The sequence below is a fragment of the Salvia hispanica genome, chromosome 4 (assembly GCF_029641045.1).
Source record: "Salvia hispanica isolate PSC_SH4W2 chromosome 4, Shi_PSC_v1, whole genome shotgun sequence".
Taxonomy (NCBI): domain Eukaryota; kingdom Viridiplantae; phylum Streptophyta; class Magnoliopsida; order Lamiales; family Lamiaceae; genus Salvia; species Salvia hispanica.
This window is the reverse complement of record NC_142695.1, coordinates 48,993,448-49,017,937: the sequence shown is the minus strand read 5'-3', so window position 1 is coordinate 49,017,937 and position 24,490 is coordinate 48,993,448. Positions and strand designations below refer to the sequence as shown.

General features: G+C 37.7%; 2 protein-coding genes and 1 pseudogene across 4 annotated transcripts; 1 reads left to right on the top strand and 2 right to left on the bottom strand.

The window, feature by feature from the left end:
* Positions 1-199: 199 nt before the first annotated feature.
* Positions 200-8,241, bottom strand: LOC125196526 (putative disease resistance protein RGA3; annotated as a pseudogene). Its single transcript, XR_016128762.1, has 7 exons — positions 6,845-8,241; positions 2,830-6,207; positions 2,327-2,403; positions 1,219-1,280; positions 844-982; positions 644-734; positions 200-469 (listed from the first exon to the last, which is right to left on the bottom strand). The product of XR_016128762.1 is annotated as a putative disease resistance protein RGA3 (transcript).
* On the bottom strand, positions 8,241-22,631 carry LOC125195296 (putative disease resistance protein RGA3). 2 transcript variants are annotated; one of them, XM_089056240.1, is made up of 4 exons: positions 22,508-22,631; positions 22,225-22,327; positions 16,840-16,984; positions 8,241-10,235 (listed from the first exon to the last, which is right to left on the bottom strand). In XM_089056240.1, the coding sequence occupies exon 4, from the start codon at positions 10,222-10,224 to the stop codon at positions 8,242-8,244; it is 1,983 nt and encodes a 660-aa protein (XP_088912366.1). In that variant the 5' UTR covers positions 10,225-10,235; positions 16,840-16,984; positions 22,225-22,327; positions 22,508-22,631; the 3' UTR covers position 8,241. The 2 variants fall into 2 exon arrangements, with proteins under 2 accessions (XP_088912366.1, XP_047949426.1); XM_048093469.2 differs by lacking the exon at positions 16,840-16,984.
* LOC125195295 (uncharacterized) lies at positions 13,622-16,660 on the top strand. Its single transcript, XM_048093467.2, has 5 exons — positions 13,622-14,136; positions 14,373-14,572; positions 14,692-14,822; positions 14,979-15,278; positions 16,094-16,660. Exons 1-5 carry the CDS (start codon positions 13,622-13,624, stop codon positions 16,658-16,660), a joined length of 1,713 nt encoding a protein of 570 aa, XP_047949424.2.
* Positions 22,632-24,490: the final 1,859 nt, after the last annotated feature.

Genomic DNA, 24,490 nt, shown 5'->3' with positions numbered 1-24,490 from the left:
ACTTTATTATTCCTTTATTACTTAGTTAACACAATCTCAACACATAAGAAAATCTTGTATATTTTATATTTAGTGGAAGGGAGGGAATATTTATTAATAGCATGTTGTAAAAATTTCATAATTTCTCTGGAAAACTTTACCATAATTTTTTTTTTCCTTCGGTTTTTAAATCACAAGCAAATGAAAATAGTCACAAAACTAACGGTGAACACTACTTAAGTCATTTTGAACTAATTAATACAGTATAATAATATGAGATTAATTAAAACTTCTAATATTTCATACATAATTAAATCATTCTCTCTCGGCTATTTCCTTGTGTCGCCCTCCAATTTTGGTATTTCAAGGATTTGCTCGAGATCCTCTTCCGTCAGATAGCCATGGAAATCTCAGATGCGTAGAGGAAGGGGAAGATGAGAAGAGGGCCAGAGGTTGTCAAAATCATCGGAGGTCAGGAACAATTCGACGCCTGGAAAGAAGAGGAGTGAGAAAGCAAGCATAGTTGAGGAGAGATTCAATCACGAGATCGGAAATGCAATCGTGCAGGAATCATAAATTACTTATTATTAACACACATAAATTAATTTGAAACTATTATTTATTATTAAAGCAAAAATATGATATATAAAAATAAGAGAATTACCCTGTTAGCAAAAATGAAACAATCACAAGTGAAATGATGGTCCAAAAGTTGTTGATGAAATTTTGTTTCCCCAATTAAGTGCAACATTAATCTGTAGGTACCACACAGAAGTCAGAACTATAGATTTAGCTGTATAAACATTAATCTGTAGGTACCACACAGAAGTCAGAACTATAGATTTAGCTGTATAAAATACCTACCTCTAAATATTCATACTCATGCATATCCACAGAAAAGGATGTAATATTTACTGTTTCAGATCTTCATTTCATAAAATTTAGTGCGTAACAAGCCACATCAGCTCATGTTTAATACTCTCCCTTCGAAATCTCTCTCTCACTGTATCAATGCTCAAAGTTAGTTCTGCCAAAATTAATGAGACACGATGCTATTTGAAAATTACATGATTCCAATCGTGGCTTTCATGATTCTAGTCTACCGAAATTTTGGAATTTTCTATACGGAATGAACATTCCTCGTCTCCGGTAAACTAAAATCATTGAATTAACTGACTACAATTATGTTATTCTCAACTGGGACGTGATTTTTTTACCAGAATAAGCATGACAACTAACCTGTTGTGATTCGGACATCGCCTGAATATGCACTTTGAGCTTAGAAACATTTCAATCATTGTCTAAAAAAAAAAAAAAAAAAAAACTAAATACGGAGTAGTTAACATTGCATCATATCTTTGAATTATAGTACTACTCCATAACATTTAATAAACAAAATGCTAATTATTCGAGACGTAGCAATTTTTAAAATGTGTATTTCTTATATCCACTTTTACAGAAGTGGATGATAAAGTTTTTTCCCGTCACTATGAAATTGATCCCATGTGTATATATAGAGAGGCATGTACTGACATGATCACAATATGTATGAGTTCTTAATTTGTGCTTCAATTAAAAGTTTTTAACAAAGCTCCTTGTAGTACTACTTTTGTTACATGACAATTTAGATGTAAAATGAGCAACCTATCAAAGTAGAAACTCCTTAACACCAAGAGAAAAAACAAAAAAAATAATTCAAATTGAAATTACCAAAACAGAAGCTTTTGTTGTCAATGTCATGCTTCATTTCACATATCTGATTCATCAGGAATATTAAACACTCAGATCATAATGTTGACTATGTAGTTAATGTGCATCAAAAGTTTAATTATGCTTTTTTGTTTAGAGTGTCATTAGACGGTTGGTTGATTATTACATTAGTCATTAATTCTATAGCATGTGTTTTCATTTCCTAAATGAATTGTCTAGTATTCCATCTTTAAATAATAGAATGAAGAGTCTTTGTAAGTTGAACCATTTTCAGATTAAATTTATTCAAGAATCTGATTTTTCTCCCAGCAAAACTCATCTCTGTAGCCGCTTCTAAAACAGAAAAATATACAACCATTATCTCAATCGAAACAAATTGAAATCCTAGTACCAACGATCCAATAGACTTCATGGCTGATTATTTCAAGAGTGAAAACACATGCATTTTCAACAATTTCATTGTAATTACTAGCAGGTGCAAGGTTAAGAGAACATTCAAAAGATTATCTAGCTCCACGGTTTCTCTCCTAGCTATCTTGGAATGAAAATTTCAAATAAATCATTTCTTGGTATTAGTAAATAAAATTATAATGATCTTCAACTGCAGTTAACATTTTGTCATTGTCAAGAAACTAACCTGGTCTTCTTACACACAGTGATTTTGTTGTCATTATATGACTGAACACAATTAGTGAGATTTGTAACTTGATCAGCCTGCAACAATTCCAGCCATAAAACCATTACAGAAGTTGTATTGCTACAAATTAATGCTGTTAGAAGTTAGGTACATTTTACAGTAATGATAGATATAAGAAATAAAATACTATGCTGATAGTAATAATAGTAGCTACAGTTTTTTTATCAATCCGTCCCTTAGAGGCTTAAACCATTGTCGATTTCATTCCAACACGAATTTTAATACTAAATGTAGTGGAAAAATGGTTCAACTCTATTCTGTGGGCATTGTATTTTATAATAAAAGTTAGGTAAGTGTACGAGACATGCTTTGTTTTATATATAAGTAGAAATAATTAGACAAAAATATAAAGGGTAGTGTGCAAAAATGGAATAAATTTTTTTTTGAGATGCATATTAGAATGGAAAAATGGGCAATATTTTAAGGGTCGATGAAGTACTTACAGTTGAAGAGGAGATCTAAAGCAGGTGACTGTTAACGTAGATGGCACAACGATGGGAAATTTTGTGGCCCTCATATTCAATCTTTATTTTCGGACAATTGCAAATGTGGAACTCCTGCAATTGGGTGAATCTCTTCATAGGGGGCAGATGCGTCAACTCTGGAAAATTAGATAGACATAACTTGTTTAGGTGTAAGAGAGCCTCAAACCATTCAGGCAACCTATCAACTCCAAAGTTCTCCAATTCTAAACTATAAAGAGCAGTGAGCCGCCTAATTGATTCAGGCACCTCATCCCAAATTTCGAGCCCTGTCAACTTTAGCTCACCAAGTGTTGAGCAACAGTTTTGCAGCATGATATCAACTGTCTTCTTAATGGCATCACTAGTCTCGCTTGACGACTCCATAGTAACATCGATCTCTAATTTTCTCAATTTTTGGAAATCCCAAACATTAATGTTGGATGTGAATTGAGGTACACCTACAATGGTCAGTTGTGCCAGCGAATGCGAGTGTTCCAAGGAATCAAGAAACTTGGGTAGATTCTGTAGGGTTTTTAGTTCCACCATAGACACTTTCTTGAGCAAAGGCGCATGTGGCTCTACCATTTCCTTCAGCTGTTGGCAATCACGAATCTCCAAACTGTGAAGGAATTTGAACGTTCCTCCGCTCTCTGGTTTCACTATCGACCTTAGACTTTGACAACCTTTTATAGTCATTGACTCTAGAGAATCGAGAGTGTGTAGATTATCTGGTAATCCACTCAACTTAGAGCAATGCCTTATATCCACTACCTTGAGACCATGAGCCTTTTGGAATAACAAACTTGGGAGACATTCCAATTTGTTGCAACAGAAGATTTTCAAGGATACAAGCCTTGGAAATACCTTCACTTTATCGCCAAAATCTTGTATCACTTCCAGATCAGGCATACCTGTCAATAAGAGGGTTTCAAGTGTTGGAAAAATGACACCTTCCATACCCCTTTCGAATGAAAAATTTATGGACTTCACTTTGCTCAATCTCCACAAACTAAGAGTTTTGAGATTCGGCAACCGCCCTAGCTCTGGGATTTGTTCACATACTTGGCAGTCACTAAGTGCTATCTCAATCAGCTTGTCAAACCCACTCATTTCCTTAGCCCATGATGGAAAATTTTTTCCTTTAAATCCTGCAATCTTCAACATCTTCAGGCCTGGGTGAGGTTCGAGGCCTTCCAACACAGCCTCATCATGTTCTCTTTCACCATCTATATTTGTATCCCACTCAAACCTTAACTCGGTTAAGTTTTTCTTCTTAGAGATATTTGCTTCCTCAGCCTCTTCTCTGTCACGCACCTTTTCCAAGTTATAGATGGATAGTTGTTTGAGATTGTTCAGACTCCCCAACTCTTCAATTCGGTATCCTTTGTGCTCGCCTACTCTAAACTTGAGTGCTTGCAGATTAGTTAACCCCCCCATCTCGGCAGGCAACTCTACATCATGGCACAGATAAAGATGCCTTAAACGAGTCAAGTATTTCAACGTACTTGGCAGTTCTCTCAAAGATTCTGTAGATGCATTTAAGGTTTGCAAGTAATGGAGTTCATCAATCCAGCGTGGCAAAGATTCAATTCGTGTTCTTGAAACATTAAGATTTTTCAAATATTTCAACGTACGAACGGAACTCGGCAACACTTTGACACGGTCACAGTCAAGAGTAAGAGCATACAAAGATTTGTAACCCGAGAACATGGTGGTATCAAGCTTTTCGCCTCTAAAGATTAACGTACGCATCAAATATATTGTTGGTCCTTCTGGGATGGGAATTAACTCATCTCCCTGAAACAAGTATCGGAATTGATTGGTGTCATCTGTCGAACATAAAACAGCACTTGCAAGATCATGCACAAGATCATGCATCACATAGGTCAAAGCATTTCCATAGGCACCTCTCTCTACAACTTGAAGTAAAGAGTTGTGTACAAGTATATTAGAAAACATTTCGCCCACGGACTCTATGTCATGTCCATTCGGTTGAAGAAACTCTTCTGCCATCCATAGCTCAATGAGTTCCTTCTTCACAATTTTGCAACCTTTAGGAAAAATTGAACAATATGCGAAGCACATCTTGAGTGATGATGAAGGTAAACGATCAAAACTCATTTTGAATACATTTTCTTCGTATGAAAGCCATTTTTCCGTGATAGAGGACCACTCTTCTTCTGATTCACCGCTAAGCACTCCGCCAAGTATATTGGCAGTTAACGGCAAACCCTGACATCTTTTTACAATTTTGTCTCTAATGGTCTCAAGTCCCGGTCATCTCCATTTGGAAAAGCTTTTGCTTTGATTATTGACCAACAATCTTCATCTGATAAGCCATTCAAAGCGTAAGTGTGAAGTGGCTTCACTAATGAAGCAACTTTGGATTCCCTGGTAGTGATGATAATTGCATTACCCTTCATAGAAGTTACTCTCGATATCGAATTAATAAACTTTTTCCATTTCAGATCATCTTCATTCCAAAGATCATTAAGAACAAGAATATAAGTTTTACCCTTCAAAGCTTGTTGAAGCTTCTTGAGGATACTTTCCTCGGTCTCAACTTCGCCAATATTAGTTTCTGATGTCAACGCATAAAGGATTTTTTTTAAAATCACGATTGGATCAAAATTTCGAGAAACATGAACCCAAACATATGATCCAAATCGAGCCTTAACCTCTTCATGATTGATAACTGTCCTTGCCAACGTTTCTTTTCCCAACCCAGCCTTTCCAACAATTGCAATGATGGAGAATATGGTATCTCCTGGGATATCAGTCTCAACTAGTTTTTGGACATCATTACCCCTTCCTAAAAAGATTGGATTAATATCCCTTCCAAAAAAGATAGGATCAACAGTAAATGAATCAGAGGAAGCACTAGCATCAGCTGCGTCAGGTTCTCTCCCTCTTTTGCTTTGAACACCGAAATCCTCCGCCATTTGGATCATTGATTCAAATACCATATTGATATCTTTGATCATCGAAGCTATTTTTATCTGACGTAGGATCTGATTAAAGGATGGGAGCCTTGATAGGGCCTTATATTTGGCCTTGGATTTCAGTTTCTTCACTGTGCTGTGGAGAGCACTGTAGTTGAATTCATCTGAAACATTACCAGCAGCGAAAGCCACTTGTTGAAGCATTATTAACCAGACCTTGACATCATCTTCGCCAATAGACTTGTTCTGGGCGTCATTCAAGTAACTCTGAACAGTGACCAAAGTCTTCTGCAGTTGTTCGATATCTCCATTGACACCTACGTTGCCAGAGTTCTTTTCCAGCTTGAAAGTGTTGCCAAGGCTCTTTAAAAGAAATTCAGTGGCCGCAGAAGATATACCTCCATCCACGATTTCGCTGACAGACAGAGAAAAATGCATGATATTAAAGTGGAACTGTCTGTAATCAAATGATAATACTGTTTTTTTATTTTTCTTGCAGGAGTATATATATTTCGGAATATATAACCAAAATACAAGTCATTTTTGGATATTATTGTTAGTTTGTTTCTAGGTCATTTTAAAAATAATGATCTAAAATTATCTAAAAGTTACCTGCGTATTTTTCAAATTCAAATTTGATAAAATGACCTAAAAACTAAGTAACACAATGATAGTTCTATGTTTTGCAATAACATAGGTATACTTTTTTTTTTTTTTTTTTTTTTTTTTTTTTTTTTTTTTTATCATAATCATAACAGTTACTCCCTCCGTCCCAGATAATTCGTCCCAGTTTTCCATTTGGTCCGTCCCACATAATTTATCTCACTTCACTTTTATCATATTTGGTAGTAGACCTCATATTCCACTAACTCATTCCTACTCACATTTTATAATAAAACTAATACGTAAAGGTAGGACCCACATTGCACTAACTTTTTCAACCCACTTTCCATTACAATTCTTAAAACCCGTGCCCGGTCAAAGTGATCCGAATTATCCGGGACGGAGGGAGTATTTCAGTTCGTGAACAAAGAAAAACAATTGATACTTACTTGGTGTACGGTTTAATCCAGCTGTTATCAATTTTGATGGTGAGATGAGAAGTGTTGCGCCCCTCAAATCCAATTCGTAATTTCGGACAGTCTTTAATATCTAAAACCCGTAATTCAGTGAGGCCTTCTAATGTCTCCCAGGAGAGCAGACGCTTCATCTCGATGCAACTAGATAGAGATAGCTTACTTAGATATGAAAGTTTCCCAAACCATTCAGGCAATTCTTCAATTCCTAAGTTGTGCAACTCTAACTTGGAAAGAAGAGTGAGATGTTGAATTGATTCTGGCACCCGCTCCCAAATTTCCTTTCCTAATAAGCATAATTGAGTGAGTGAGTTGCAGCAACCTTGCAAGATGTCATTCACATTCTCAATGGAAACTCTGCTCTTCCCGCTAACATCTAAATGTAACTTTTGCAAGCTGCCAAAATGCCTTCCTTTCAAGAAGTCATTACCCTTCTCTTCAGTAACTTCAGTACTCTCCCAACTAACATCTAGATGTACCTTTTGCAAGTTGCCAAAATGCCAACTCTCAACACAGCAAGTATTCATTAATTGAGGAACACATCCAATTTTCAGTTCTCTAAGACGAGCTGATTTTGCTAGGCATCCGATTAGCACTGGTAGATTCTTTAGGCTCCGTAATTCAAACAATTCCAGTACCTCAAGCAACGGTACCCACAACTCCACCATTTGACGTGGCAATTCCCTCAGCTCTCCGCATCCTACAATCCTCAGCACACGAAGGATCCCTTTTGCATATAGTCTTTCTCCGTCACATGGATTAACGATCATCTTCATATTTTGACACTTAGTTATATTTAACTCTTCTAGAGAATCAAGGGTGTCCAGCCCATATGGTAACTTTTCCAATTTGGCGCATCCAATAATCTCCAATTTTGAGAGATTTCGATTCTTCAAGAATAACCAGTGTGGGAGACTTTCCAATCCTTCCAAATCACGTATGGTGAGAGACATTAAATTGCAGAATGAAGAATTCATGTGCATCACCTTCTTCAATCCTATCAAAGAAAGAGATTTGAGATTTGTCAAGTGCTCCAACCTCGGAATTTGCTCACACTCTGAGCACCCGGCGAGTGTTAACTGTATCAGGTTAATAAGTGGCACATCGCGTACAGCCATCCGCTGAGTCCATAATGGAAATCTTTTGCCTTTGAATCCTACAATTCCTAACTTCTCGAGGTGTGGGTGAGGTTGGAGGCCGTCCAGTACACTCTCATCATTTGTTTCACCTTCCCTTTCTTCACTCCATCTGAACTCCAACTCCAACTCAGACAAGTTTTGCTTCCGATGTATATTTACTTTGGCCGCTTCTTCTTTGTCACGCACCTTTTCCAGATTAGAAATACGTAGTCCTCCTTGGAGATTGGTCAAACTCTATAACTCTTCAATTTGATAGCCCTTGTTTTCACCCACTGCAAAGTGCCTCAGTGTTCGAAGATTAGTTAACCTCCCCATCTCAGCCGGTAACTTTACACGAGAGAGAACATAAAGATGCCTCAAGTTAATCAAGTACTTCAACGTACTTGGCAGTTTCCACAAATGTTTCGTATCGGCTCTTAGTGTTTGCAAGTTATGGAGTTCACCAATCCACTCTGGCAATTGTGTAATCCATGACTTTGAAATATTAAGATTTCTCAAATGTATCAATTTGCTGATTGAATCAGGCAACTCTTTTACCCTTGTAAGACTAAGAGTGCGTAGACTTGGATAGTCTGAGAGCATGTTATCAGAAATTTCACCACCTTCCACGAATAACGCGCGCACATGTTTTGCCATTTCTTTTGTGACAGGACTTGATTTTTCTTCGAGAGTCAGGTAGTGGACTGGGACCAAGCCATCTCCACTATATTGAGAACCTGAAACAGACGATGCTAGATCATGCAACAAATCATGCATCACAAAACTTTCCACATTTCCATTTTCATCCGTCTCTGCAACTTGAAGCATTGAGTTGTGTACAAGTACATTTGAAAACGTGCCTCCCACAAACTCCATGTCATCTTTATCATTTGATTCAAGAAATCCTTGTGCCATCCATAGTTCAATCAGTTCCTGCTTAACAATTTTGTGACCTTTTGGGAAAATTGAACAGTATGTGAAGCACATCTTCAGTGATGGTGGAGACAAATTCTGAAAGCTCAATCTCAATATTTCTGAGGTAAGTTTCTGCTCATCTTGGGACTGCAATGTATTCGCAATCAACTCCCATTGTTGTTGAGTTTTACCACGAAGAATTCCCCCAACTAAATAAGTGGCTAACGGCAACGACCCACATCTTCGTGCAATATCTTTTCCTTTCTCCTCAAAATCTGGTTGCACACCTTGATCTCCAAAAGTTATGTTTTTTATTATGGACCAGCACTCTTCTTCTAACAAGGCCTTAGGTTGATGAATGTGAAAAGGCTTCACTGTTTCAGCAACCTTTTGATCCCTGGTAGTGATGATAGTGGCGTTTCCCTTGGTAGTAATAACTCCATTCAACGATTTTAGAAAATCTTCCAATATCACAACATCATGATACCAGACATCATCAAGAACAAGGAGAAAAGTTTTGCCTATTAAAGATTGTTGAAGCCTTTTGAGAATGTCATCCCTGCTCTCAGCTGGATCAGAAGTAAATGTTGCAAGGATTTTAGTGTAAAGAATGATTGGATCAAAAGCTTGGCCAACATGCACCCAAATACGTGATTCGCCAAATCGAGTGATGATGCTTTCACAACTGAAGATTTTTGTAGCCAATGTTGTTATTCCCATTCCGCTCATGCCCAAAATTGCAAGGATGGACAACACATGTTTCTCTTGCTTGGTGGCGTTTGTGATGAGCTTGTCAGCTAATTTGAGCACGTCATCATCTCTTCCAACAAAAACAGGAGCAGGAAAAGAAGAAACAGTAGTCTCTCCTCCAGTAGCAATAAACTGACTAGGTGCATTCACGGCTCCCCCAATGAGTCCAGCATCCTTACCTTCCTTGATAATGGGCTCCAACTTCTCATTGATTTCATTGATTTTAGGGGCCATGATTATCTCAGTTGTGTCCAGAATAGGGGATGGCAAGTATGTTAGTACCTTAGCCTTGATGGTGTGAGGTTTGAAAATGTTGATTTCTTTGGAGAGAAGATGATATTTGAGTTCATCCACAACATTGTCAGCATCTAACACCACAGGTCCAAGCTTCTTCAGCCACTGTGTGAAAACCTCAGAGGTGACGCTCGGCGTCATCTCTTCATTGTTCAACATCATCTGCACAGTTTCCAGACTCTTGCTTAACTTTCCTAGTGACATCTTTCTTGAGAAGTTGATCACGTTTTCAATTGCAACATTAATGAAGGCGGCCGCAGCAGCAGTTTCAACTTCCATTGTTTTGTGTCCTACAAACAGAAATGGTGAGTTTACAAACAGAAGCGTTGCGTTGCGCAGAGTGATAGTAGTAATAAATAACCAAATTTTGTACAATCAAATAAAGTTATATTAATAAGTTGATGTATTAATTATATATTAAAATATTAAACATAGTTAGTGGATTAATTAAAAAGACTTAATTAGCCTTCCTCGTATTCGTTTTTATCTGAATTCCCTCTCTTTTACTTTTAAAATTTTAACTAATGCATTAATTACATCTTACAGATCCTAAAATAAGTAAGAAGTTAATACACAATTTTTTAATGGAGTACTACTATATGACAACAATATTCTGCAAATTTTAATATTTCTTCACATTCTGTGGAGTATAATAACTAGGCACACCGACGGGGACGTATTTCTCCTCACTCCTATATCTCTAGCTTCTTTCTTCCACGTTAATTTTGCTCTATTTATCAATTCCTCTCTCTTCATCTTTTTTTCAATTCTCAAATTTACTATCACAACTTAATGTATTCCTGCGCCTCTTGCCCATTCCTAATTTCTTATCACGCTACACAACAAGAAGAAATTTGATTCGACCGATTCAATAGTTGGAAAAGCAATTTCTTGGGGAAATTAATCCCATCAAATATGTGTTCCTAAGGAAGCAGAAGGCTAAATTTTACTCCTTCCATTCCATAGTAATGGAGGCGTTTATTTTCGATACGGAGATGAAAAAAATTGTGTTAGGTGAGTTAAGTAAAGAGAAAGTAAAGTGGAAAATGAAAAAGGCAGAGGGATGAAGAGAGAAAAAAAATAAGAAAGAGTAAAGTAGGTGTGGAAAAATGTGTTGACTTTTACTAAAAAGGGAAATGACTATGTTACTATGGAACGTACCGAAATGACAAAATAACTCTATTACTATGGAACAGATGGAGTAGGTTATTGGTGCATTAGGTATAATTAGTTTAACAAAGAATTATCTCGTCTTTGTTTCAAGTGTGGATCCAATCTGCTAGGTTGGATGCAGCAGTGAAGAGATAGTAACTGATACAGATACAACAGTGCACCAACCCGACGGCGCACTGGAGCTGACGGATGAACCACCGGAGGATAGCAGCGAGGAGGAAGGCACGACAAGAGAGGAACCGCGAAGATCTTCGTGGCAGTCGAAGAAGCCAGATTGGTTCAAGGATTTTGTTTCCCGTTAGCATAGCATTTTTACCTTTTTATATTTTTATTATTATTGTTCGATTATCTATTTTTGGAACTATTGAGTCCAGCAAATTATAAGCTCCGTTTCGGATTTTTTTGTTGGTTCTTTCCCGGAATGATCGAATCGAATCAAACCTAGGGTCCTTAGATTTATAAATAGGGATTTTGTGCATTGAAACCTCAAGAATCAATACATCAGAATTTACCTAAATTTTCCGTATCTTTAATTTCTTGCAATTTCATTTTCGTCCAACCCTAGTTGGCCGAAACCCTAGGCTGCTCAACGGGAAGATCCCGCGAACGATCCTACCCTTTATCCGGCGATCTCTCGTCGCCACACAACGATACGATCTGCATCGTATCATCTGTTGCTTTCACCTGTTCTCTTCCTTCTGCCGTGTCTTCTTCGAAGATGGTTGTGAACGATTCAGGTATTGGACATACGGAGGCGATCGGCGCCACCACAGTTCCACCGATGTCAGGGGTGACTCCGGACCCGTATATAACTGCGCTCTCTTCCCAACTGGAGCAACTAACCGCCGTGATTAGTGAATTGACGACACGGATGGACGGGCCAGACTTGAGATTCGGGGACACGTCAACCATGATTCGTCCGTCGGCGGCGCCGCCTTTCTCCAGACCCTATTCGACGCAGTCTACTGATACCGTGCCGATATTTACTTACACACCCACTCTATCGTGGGGCCGCACATTGGGGACATATCTCTTCCGCCTTTCTCTTCAGGTTTCTCCAAACCCTAAGGCTGTCTCCGCCGACTACTTTCCCACAGTTCAGGTTTACGGATGCTGCGAGCGCGGTTCCGACTACTGTTAGGGTTTCTCAGCCGTCATCGCAACCTTGGCTGCAGGACCAACCTTCACGTCGGCCAGTGGATTGCATTCAGTTACCGAGAACACGGATGGTGAGCGCAACGTCTTGTTGGGGGCCACCACGTCCGACGCAATCAGCCGGATCCCTCGATGTTGATCAGAGGCGACCCAAGGTTAAGATGGAGCCACCGCGGTTTGACCGAACGGAGGTCAACAATTGGATTTGGGGTGTGCAGTTTTATTTTGATCATGTTGGTACACCCGAGGCACAGCGCCTCCACTATGTGATCATGCTTTTTGAGCCGAATGTTGCGGACTGGATCTGGAACTATTGCGATAGCAATGCCTTTGTGACCTGGTCCGAATTCTTGGACGACGTACGACGCCGCTTTGATCCACAATGCTACATCAGCCATGTGGGACTTCTCAAGAAACTACAACAAACATGTACAGTTTCTGACTATCAGTTAGCTTTTGAGAAATTGCAAACTAAAGTTGTTGGTGTTCCTGATCACGTGCTACTTGATTTGTATGTTGCCGGGCTGAAACAACCGATCCAGGACGAGGTCCTCCTCCACCGCCTGGCGACGTTGGCCGTGGCCTTCGCACTGGCAACACAGTTGGCGTCCTGCAGGCCCGACTTAATGCAAACGCCATCCTCTTACTCCCGCCGTAAGTGGCAGTGACGGGATAACAAACCTTCTGCGCCTTCAGCACCTACTGGCCCCACCAGCCAGGCATCGCCGGCTTCGGGTGCCAAACCGGTGTTTTCTGCACCGCGCTCCCAAGACACCGCATCCACGCCGATTATTCGACTGTCGGCAGCCCAGAAAGCTAACCGGAGGAGGTTGGGCCTTTGTTATTTCTGCCCCGAAAAATGGGTGACGGGCCACGTTTGTCAACGCCTTTCCAAGTCCCTCACGCTTTCGGGAATGATCGAATCTGTACCCGTGTCCGTTTTGGTGGACACTGGAAGCTCCCACGATTTCCTACATCCACGGATTGCAGAGAGGCTTCGACTGCCGCTCACTGCAGTACGACCGTTTCGGGTCTATGTTGGAAATGGGGAATCTCTGTTATGTTCGCACATGCGTAAAGCAACCAGCCTAGTCATGCAAAATACTCCTTTCTCTGTTGATTTACATGTTCTGCATGTGCATGGCCCTGACGTTATCTTGGGTATGGAGTGGTTGGAATCATTAGGCCGGGTGACGACGGATTATGTTGCCAAATCAATGGAGTTTGTGCGTGGTGATAAGCTGATCGTCCTTTCTGGGGCAAATCCGCCACCGGCGCAACTGTCGTAGACCTCCTTTGCGTCGTTGGTGTCGCATGCTTCGCTTTAAAGCTGTATGAGTTGATCCCGATGGACCAGGTCTCGACGGAGCCCTCACAAACCGCTATTGTTTTTCCGGCCGATCTGCCGCCAGAGGTCGAGGCCGTCCTCTCCAAGCATGCAGTGGTGTTCCAATTGCCCAATGGCCTGCCACCGGTGCGCCAATTAGACCATCGTATCCACCTCTTGCCAAACTCCAGGCCGGTGAACGTGCGACCGTACAGATATCCGTATTTTCAGAAAACTGAAATAGAGAAGCAGGTTAAGGAGATGCTGGATCAGGGTGTTATTCAACGCAGTCAGAGCCCTTTTTCCTCCCTAGTTTTGTTGGTGCGCAAAAAGGATGGAACATTTCGGTTCTGTATTGATTGCAGGGCATTGAACAAGGCTACAGTGCCGGATCACTTTCCAATCCCGAAGGCAGACGAGCTATTTGATGAATTAGGTGCAGCTCGCTTCTTCACTAAGATGGATCTCCGGTCAGGGTATCACCAGATTAGCATGCACGACGCAGATACTTACAAACGGCGTTTCGCACCTATGATGTACATTTCGAGTTTTTGGTCATGCTGTTCCGACTAACGAATGTACCATTTACTTTTCAATCAGCTATGAACCGTATTTTTCAGCCACCTTTGGGGAAGTCGGTAATTGTCTTTTTTGACGATATCTTGGTTTATAGCCCTACGTTGGAGTCCCACAGCTACCATCTTGACCAGGTTTTATCAATTTTGGAGATCCACCGTTTCTTTGTTAAACTGTCTAAGTGTTCATTCTGCAGCATAATGATTGACTATTTGGGGCACTTAATCACCGAAGGCAAGCTCAAGGCCGACCCTGCCAAGATTGAGGCGATGGTCGCCTGGCCCACGCTGGGCACCGTGAAACAGCTCCATGGATTCCTGGGCCTCACCAGTTATTATCGGCGTTTTATCGCCCACTATGCGGTTATTGCGGCTCCTCTCACCGACCTGCTTAAACGTGATTCATTTGTTTAATCCCCTGCTGCGACGGCGAGTTTTGAGGAGTTGAAGCGTGCCATGACGGCGGCTCCGTTTCTCCACCTTCTGGATTTTACTCAAACATTCTATTGGAGACAGATGCATCTGATTTCGGGGTTGGGGCCGTCCTTATGCAAAACGGGCATCCCCTTGCTTATTTCAGTAAGAAACTAGGACCGCAGCGCAAAAGTGCTTCCACTTATCACAAGGAGCTTTATGCGATAGTTAAGGTGGTTTAGAAGTGGCGGCAATACCTTTTGGGCTGCGAGTTCGTTATCCGGAGTGATTAGAAGAGCTTGTGGGAGCTCTTGCAACAGGTCGTGCAGACACCAGAACAACATCTTTATGTCTGCAAGTTGATGGGCTACATGTTTACCATCGAGTAGAAGCACGGCGCTGCCAACCGGGTGGCTGATGCGTTATCACGCAGAGATGAGGATGTAGCAGCAGATGCAGATTTATTGACGGCTCTCGCCCAGCCTATGCCGGACATTGTACAATTGTTGAAAGAGGAAACTGCTACAGCGCCAGAATTGTGCGATTTGAGGAAGCAGATTGATGATGGATCGGCACACCCCAAGTTTTCAGTGGCTGATGGGTTGATATATTGGGAACGCCGCATTGTGGTGGCTAAGGATTCTCCTCTGCGAGAAGCTCTCTTGTACGAACATCATAGTACCCCTCAAGTCGGTCATCCGGGGTTTGAGAGCACGCTCCGTCGCTTGAATGCTTTCTTCCATTGACCGAACATGCGGCGCGAAAGGCCTTTGTAGCGTCGTGTCTCACCTGCCAGACGACAAAGTATTCGACGCAGAAGCCTGCGAGACTCCTCCAACTGTTGCCCATCCCGACACAAGTTTGGGAGGATATTTCGATGGATTTCATAGTGGGACTGCCTCTTTCGAAAGGCTATACGACCATCATGGTTGTGGTCGATCATTTGTCCAAATACGCGCACTTTGCCGTGCTACCTGCCCGTTTTGATTCCTTCCGCGACGCTCGCCTGTTCGTGTAGACAGTGATAAAACACCATGGGTTTCCCAAAACCTTGGTATCTGATCGCGATCCGATTTTTCTGGGCGATGTGTGGAAAGACATGCTGCGTTTGAGTGGTACCAAGCTGCACTTTTCGACCGCGTACCACCCTCAGTCCGATGGCCAAACGGAGGTGCGAAACAGGGGGTTAGAGCAATATTTGCGTGCTTTTACCGCGGATCGCCCAACCAAATGGGCGAACTTTCTTCCTTGGGCGGAATTGGCCCTTAATTGCTTCCACAACGAGAGTATTGGCACCTCTCCTTTTCGAGCTCTTTACGGTCACGAGCCTCCGGCCTTGGTGGCGGTATAGCCGTCGGCTGGGCGAATCCGAGACGAACCGACAGTGGCGGAGTTGATTGCACAGAGGTCGGCGTTGTTGGTGGAGCTGAGAAGGAATTTGGAGTGCGCACAGTAGCGGATGCGTGATAATGCAAATAAGCACAGACATTACGTTCATTTTAAGGTGGGTGATAAGGTTCTTCTTAAATTGCAGCAGTATAGACAGCACTCGGTGGCGAAACCGCTTTCGGCAAAGCTAGCTCGGAGGTACTATGGCCCATTCGTTGTTACAGAGAAGATTGTCCAAGTTGCTTATCAGCTGCAGCTGCCGCATGGGTCCCAGATTCATGATGTGTTTCATGTCAGTTTGCTTCGCCCGTTTGTGGAGGGCGCATCGTCGGATGTGAATGTTGATTTCCCGCGTGAGTTTGTTGGTAGCCGCTCTGCCGTGTGCCCGGTGAGCATTCTGGACAGTCGCACGGCTTTGACGAATGGTAATCCGATAGAGCAGGTGTTGGTTAAATGGGCTGACGAGGAAGAGGCAGTAGCAACGTGGGAGCCTCGAGATGTGATCGCACGCCATTTTCCGAAGCTCCTTGAGGGCAAGGAGGTCCTTAACGGGGGAGGGGTTGATATGGATACAACAGTGCACCAACCCGACGGCGCACCAGAGCTGACGGATGAACCACCGGAGGATAGCAGCGAGCAAGAGAGGAACCGCGAAGATCTTCGCAGCAGTCCAAGAAGCTAGATTATTGTTGGATTATCTATTTTTGGAACTATTGAGTCGAGCAAATTATAAGCTCCGTTTCGGATTTTCTTGATGGTTCTTTCCTGGAATGATCGAGTCGAACCATACCTAGGGTCCTTAGAATTATAAATAGGGATTATGTGCATTGAAACCTCAATAATCAATACTTCAGAATTTACCTAAATTTTCCGTGTCTTTAATTTCTTGCAATTTCGTTTTCGTCCAACCCTAGTTGGCCGAAACCCTAGGCTGCTCGACGGGAAGATCCCGCGAACGAACCTACCCTTTATCCGGTGATCTCTCGTCGCCACACAACGATACGATCTGCATCGTATCAGTAACATTAGTTGTAAAATTACCATTTATTTGGAATTATCTTTGATTCTTCAAATATAACCATAATTTTGAGGTAAATTGATTCACTGTGCAAAATAAATCAATCTTGATGACAGACTGTGCTTGATCAAAATATCACAACGATTAATTTCACTTATTCAATAATGGTTGAGTTTGCTTTGGAATATTCAATAATTTAATATTGTTGGGAGTTGGAAAAAAGATGGATATTTCTCTTTCAACAACACAACTTTTAATACTTTGATGACCACTTTAACTAAATTGAAATATATGTGTGTTATTTTATGGGTTTTTGTTAGGATTTTCCCCCGGCGGGTCAACGACGAAACCCGAGTTGTCTAGATATCAATTTTAATCCTATTTGTCACTAAATTGATTACTTGGATCCTATTTGGCACAATAATACATACAATCACAATTATTACATAACAAATGACAACTTTTGAATAAACAAAACACAACTTTAACATTTTGAATTATGCTATTCGGGTCGGAAATGTGCTATTCGGGTCGGGTTGGGAAAATCCTAACGAAATGAAAGTTCGTGGTTTTAAAAACAAATAGTTCATGGGAAAAACGGGAATTCGGGGAAAGATTTTGATTTAAAAAGCCAAAAACCCTTTATAATATTAGATCATAAGCACACTCACAAATTATTTAATCAAATACTAACGTCATTAAAAGGGTTGGATGAGAATAAATTTACTTGCAATATCAAATAACAAGCACATTCAACCCAAATAATATTGTTATTAAGATTTCTCTAATAACTGAACACTAATTTCATTAGTATTTATATTTTTATTAAATCACTAATTGATCTATCTATTTTGCAACATTAGATCTCAATCAAGACTAATGTCATAATATTTTTGTTACAAATCAAATAGTGTTACTAGATGACAATAATTTACGAATTGATCTATTTACTTTGCAACATTAAATCTCAATGACGGTTTGATCCATCTATTTTGCAATGTTGGATCTCAATCAAGACTAATGTCATTAGTATCTCTCTTATGAAAAAAATAAAACAATTAGGTTGCTTGCCCTTTCATAAAAAAAAGGGTTGAATGAGAATAAATTACTAATTCATCTATCTTGTTTGCAATATTAGATCTTAAGCATATTCAAAAATTAATTTAATCAAATACAAATGTTATTAAAGGGGTTGGATGAGAATAAATCACTAATTAAATTTTTGCACTATTAAATCACAAGAATATTAAAAAAATTATTTGACTCTACATTAAAATATTTTTTAATCAAATCACCAATTAATCTATCTATTTTGCAACATGAGATCTCAATCACGACTAATGTCATTAATTTTTTTTATTATTATTACAGATCAAATCTAGATGACAATAATGCACTAATTAATCTATTTACTTTGCGACATTAAATCTCAATAACAAGGTTTGATCTATTCATTTTATAACATTGGATATCAATCAAGACTATTATCTCTCTTACGAACCAAATAAAATAATTAGGGTGCTTACCCTTTAATTAAAAAAAGGTTGGATGAGAAAAAAATACTAATTGATCTATCTTGTTTGTAATATTAGATTATAAGCATATTAAAAAAATTTATTTAATCAAATACTATTATACAAACGTGTTTTTAGTGTTATTAAAGGGGTTGGATTAGAATAAGTCAGTAATTAAATTGTTGCAATATTAAATCACAAGCATATTAAACAATTATTTGACTCTAAAGCACCTTCAAAATTATTTTAATCAAATCACCATCTGGCAACATGAGATCTCAATCATGTCATTAATTTTTGTTATTACAAGTCAAATAGTTACTAGATGACTATAATTCACTAATTGATCTATTGACTTTGCAACATTCAGTTTTAATGACAAGGTTTAATCTAGTTGACTATTGATCACAAATTGAATAGTTCAATTTGATCTATCTATTTTTTTATATTAGATGTCAAGTATATTAAAATTTGAAATCCATTCATATAATATGGATACAACCAGTTAGGGGTGTGTGTGCATTCGGGTTTCGGTTCGGTTTTTCGCCCAAACCGAACCGAACCCGAAAAACCGAATTTAGGCTAAAATTGAAATCGAACCGAACCGAAAATCGAAAAATCGAAAACCGAAAAACCAAAAACCGAACTTAAAAAACCGAACCAAACCGAAAAAACCAAAATTTCAAAACAAAACCGAAAAACCGAAAAAAAATAATATATTTTAATATATCTAATTTATTTTATTTTATATATACTAATAGAATATAAATATATATAATGTAAAATTAATATAATATATATAATATTTATTATATAAAAATATATTAGAAGAATATATATTATATATATGATATAATATACTAAAATGATATTTTTCACTTCATTTTTTCAATCACTTTATGTCGCATCTTCTTTCTCTCTCTTTCTCTAAAACTTTTAGAAAGTAAAATTAAAATAAAAAATACTACTACGAAATTCTTAAATTTAATTTTGATTCTGATTCGATTATTTTTTTAATATTAAATATTAAAAATTAGAATTAATTAAAAATTAAAATTTTAGTGTTAATTAAAAAAAATTAAATTTTTAATATTAAAGAAATAATTAAATCACAATCAAAATCAAATTTTGCTACAAATTATTTTTATAATTAAATTTATAATTTTAATTTTTATAATTAATGTATTTAAGAATTTATATGATTTTTTATTTTAATTTTGAGGGAACATCTTTTTTAGTCCACGAACTTTGCCAAAGTATCATTTTAGGTCCGTGAACTTTGAAAATATAATTTGAAGTCCGCCAACTATGAGTTAATATCAATCGAAGTACTTTTTTACTATTTCCAAGTTTTTCTGGACGAAAATACCCTCAATATCTTGAAGGGTATATATATTTAATAATCTTATCATATACTAATATTTTTTATACATATTTTTACTATATATTTTTGATGAATTTTCTAAATATAATTTTACCTTCAATATTATCACTTAATTTTGTGACATGCAAGAAAAGTTCCTTATTTAATTTTTTATTATTAAATAATTTTAAAATATTTTTGAGGTATTACAGTATATCAATATTCAAGTATTATCTATTGACTGCGACATTAATTTTTACGAGTATTCATACATCAAAAATATTTTCAAATTCTTTAATTATAAAAAATGAAGAAGGAACTTTACTTGCATGTCACAAAATTAAGTGATAATATTGAAGGTCAAATTATATCTAGAAAATTCGTCAAAAATATATAGTAAAGATATTTATAAACACTATGAGTATATGATAAGTTTATTAAAAATATATCCCCTTCAAGGTATCGAGGGTATTTTCGTCCAGAAAAATTTGGAAATAGTAAAACAGTACTTCGATTGATATTAACCCATAGTTGATGGACCTCAAATGATATTTTTCAAATTCACGGACTTAAAATGATAATTTGGCAAAGTTCGTGGACCAAAAAAGATGTTCTCTCTTATTAAAAATATATACTCTTAATGATATTGAGGGTATTTTCGTCCAGAAAAACTTGAAAATAGTAAAAAAGTACTTCAATTGATATTAACCCATAGTTGGCAGACCTCAAATGATATTTTCAAAGTTCACGGACCTAAAATGATACTTTGGCAAAGTTCGTGGACCAAAAAAAATGTTCCCTCTTTAATTTTTTACTTTCTAAAAGTTTTAGAGAATGAGAGAGAAAAAGATCTGACATAAAGTGATTGAAAAAGTGAAGTAAATAATTATTTTAGGTACTCAAACTACTCCCTCCGTCCCGGCTAAGATGACACATTACTTAGCCGGCACGGGATTTTAGGAGTTATTGGTTAAAGTGTTTAATTGGAGAGAGAGAAGATGAGTGAAGTATTAAAGTAGAGAGATAAAGAAAGATGGATATTTTAATAGGAGTGAGAAAAAGTGGTTGAGTGTATTAATTGGAGAGAGAAAGTTACCAAAAAAGGAAATGTATCATCTTAGTTGGGACAAACTAAAAAGGAAAACGTGTCATCTTAAGCGGGACGGAGGGAGTATAAGAAAATATCATATTCGGTACCAGATTGAGCGATAAAGAAAATATCAAATGCAGTACCTAAATATGAAAGTCCAAAAATGTCGTTCATGGCTCGGGGCATTTTGGGTGTAAAATTGTGATGAATAGTGAAAAAGTATCATAAATGTTAGTATTACACCTTAGTTCAGAGACTATCTACGGAGTACTATATATATTTTTAAAATTTAGGTATCATTTGCATGCAAAATGCATAGTTTAGAGACCATTTGCGTTGTTCATTCAAACAAAAAAAAAGGCATTATTTTTTAGGGAGAGAAAAAAGAGGAGATAATTTTGTTACCGGGATAGAAATGTAAATTTAATTGTTATTGAATCAGAAATAATTAATGAACTGGTTATTTTTTTCTATTAACCTACAAAATTTGATAACATAGATTTGCTAGCGCTTAAAAGTTAGTTAAACCCAATTTTACAATTCGTATCAAAGCAATAAATTCTTTTGTGTTTGTGTGTGTTTACAGCTGTGTTCCCAAAAAATTCAAAATTGATTGAGGATACGTTTCAGTATTGGATGTCCAATAACCAGATTGCAATACTAAACGACAACAACACAGTTTTTCTTTTAAGCCAATTTTGCAAAATATCATCTCCAAATTAAAAGGATACAAAAAAAAGTATTGTATGATCTTGATTTTGATTAGAATTGTTTCAAATTTTCAATCAATATAAATATTTCTCGGACATTTATGTATTTTGTACGAATAAGATATTTGTAAAATAGAGTATATGTGTTCTTTCTCCATTCAGTTTCTTTATTTTTATTTTCTTAATTACACTAGTATTGATAGAGGGGGACTTTAAGTTTTGCCTTTTGTTATTAATTGTACGCTTTTAAGTCTAGGTGTTTCCATTCAAAGTGATCATGAATCTTTGCCGTTATTATTAGTGGTATTTTTTTATCCGAAATAATTATAATCTACTTATTTTTAGGTTAATATAGTTTGCTCTTTTTCTTTAGAGACTTACCGTACAACAAACTCACTATCTCAGCACCAAGTCCAAACATGCCAAAATTATGTTAAGTTAATATAAACAAAGTAATTTATATTTGGGATGAAATATTTTTAAAATGCCATATTAGTTGAAGTGTGACTTCTCTATAGAAATAAAATATCCGATCTGAATTTATAACTAACCCAAGAAGTGTGATCGAATAGAAATTCTGGGCTTCGGTCTTTGGGTATGGAACCCTTTGAAATGCCTATGAATGAGATTATCAGTAGCTCAACAGAAGAAACCCTGGCCACATAAGAAAAAAAAACGAAATCAATTCACACGTTGTATGTTAGTAGTATTACTTAAAAATGTGGCCTATTAGTATTTATAAAACATTACCAACTTTGATTTAGAAAGTGACAAATACTACACCAACATTCAAAAATTTTCAAGCGTGATAGATATATTTTGTTATATACTTACAGTTACAGGTAGAAATGAAGCAGGATTGTAGCGCCAATAGAAATGATGGAATTGTGGAGTGTTTGAGAGTGAGATCTAGATCTGGATCTCATTCTCTTTTTATCATCTTGGTTGGTCGACGACTCGACGACTTCAATTATTGTTTGGTGCATTTACTCTTTTTTATTATCCTTTTCTATTTATTTTTTAGGGCCATGTCCTTGATTTCATTTTATTCCATCACGTTCTTAATATTCCTAAATTAAGTTGATTGGTAACATAATTAAAGCCGAATGGAAAATTGTTCTGAGTTTGTTTCCGTGGAATTTATTTTAAAAATAATACTCCCTTCGTTGTTACGTATTTTTATTATAGGGACTAAGAAATTGTACGTATTAAATGGAGTGTATGAAAATAAAATAAAATAAAATAATAGGGAATAAAGTAAAAGAGATAATATAGTGGAATAAGAGAGATAAAATAGTAAAATATGAAAGAGAATAAATTAACAGGAATTGATTAGGGTTTAGGGTTAATAAAAATGACTCAACTTAATTGAAACATCCCAAAAAGGGAATACAACTCAATTTAATTAGGACAAATGGAGTAACTCTATTGCCATGCAGCGCACCAAATTAAAAATCATGCTTCCAACTTCGCAATCATGCATCTTCAAAAAACCGGAAGGGATCAGTTAAGCCTTTTCCTAAGACATTTGCTCCTACACCAATGATAAATTAACGTGTGTACATTCTTTGAAAAAAATTAAAAATAAATTAAATCCTATGTGGCATCTCTTCCTCCTCTCACACTCCACACTCCGCTGAATTCAACATTCATTTCATCTTCCCCACAAATCTAAAACGCCAGCTGAGCCGGCGGTGCACCAACGGATCTTCACTTCCTTCTCCCAACTCCATCAAATTTCTCTGCAGCTACGGCGGTCGGATTCTCCCCCGCCACTCAGACGGCAAGCTCCGCTATCACGGCGGCCAAACCCGCCTCCTCTCCGGCGGCCAAATCTCGATTGCGTAGAATAATTGATTCAGATTTAGGTTTTGTATTGATTTTAATACTCGTGTTAATTCGTAAATTAAAGAGCTGTTGGTGAAGATAGGGAGATGTGTGGATCATCGGTGAGTTTGAGGTGCCAATTGCTCGCGGATGATCTGGACGCTTTGATTTCGATCACCTGCGATGAGGATCTAACCAATCTCATCTAAATACCCTGCCTTTAATATCAGAGCCTTCCTCTCCGTCAAAAAGGTGTCCCTGACTCCAGAATGCCCGACCTCGTTCAAACGGATCACGTCAAAACCCTCTGCGTATCCTACTATCTGCCGGAAAGTTACCCCAAAAATTCCTTTTATCACTATCATTATCAACTTATCCACACCTACAAACACTCGGAATAGATACAAATCATCAATAGTTTGGAAGGGGGGGTGAGAGAGAGGCAGAGGTGGTGCTTTGGCTTTTTACCGGCGGCAATATGATGTTCAAAAGGTGGAGAGTTGTGGGGAAGATGAAATAACTATTGAATTCAGCGGAGTGTGGAGTGTGAGAGGAGGGAGAGATGCCACATAATATTTAATTTATTTTTTACTTTTTTAAAGAGTGTAGACATGTTAATTTATTATTGGTGTAGGAGCAAATGTCTTAGGAAAAGGCTTAGCTGATCCCCTTTGACCGGCTGAGTACTCCGTGAGTGGCTGTCATTTGATAAAAAATTAAAATGTGATACTTCCTTCGTCTAGCAAAAATAATCTTATTGATGGACGGTACAAGTTTAATACAAAATTAATATAATATGAGAGAGAAAAGATATACAGTGAATAAAGTAAGATTGAGCAAGTGAAAGGAAAAATGTTGATAAAATTAGACAGAGATATAGAGTTAATAAAAAGGAATTAATTTTTATAGTTTTAGTAATGGACTAATTTTGAATGGATAGATATGATAAATTTTTATGGATAGCAATTAAACTTATCTTAGTAATTTCTT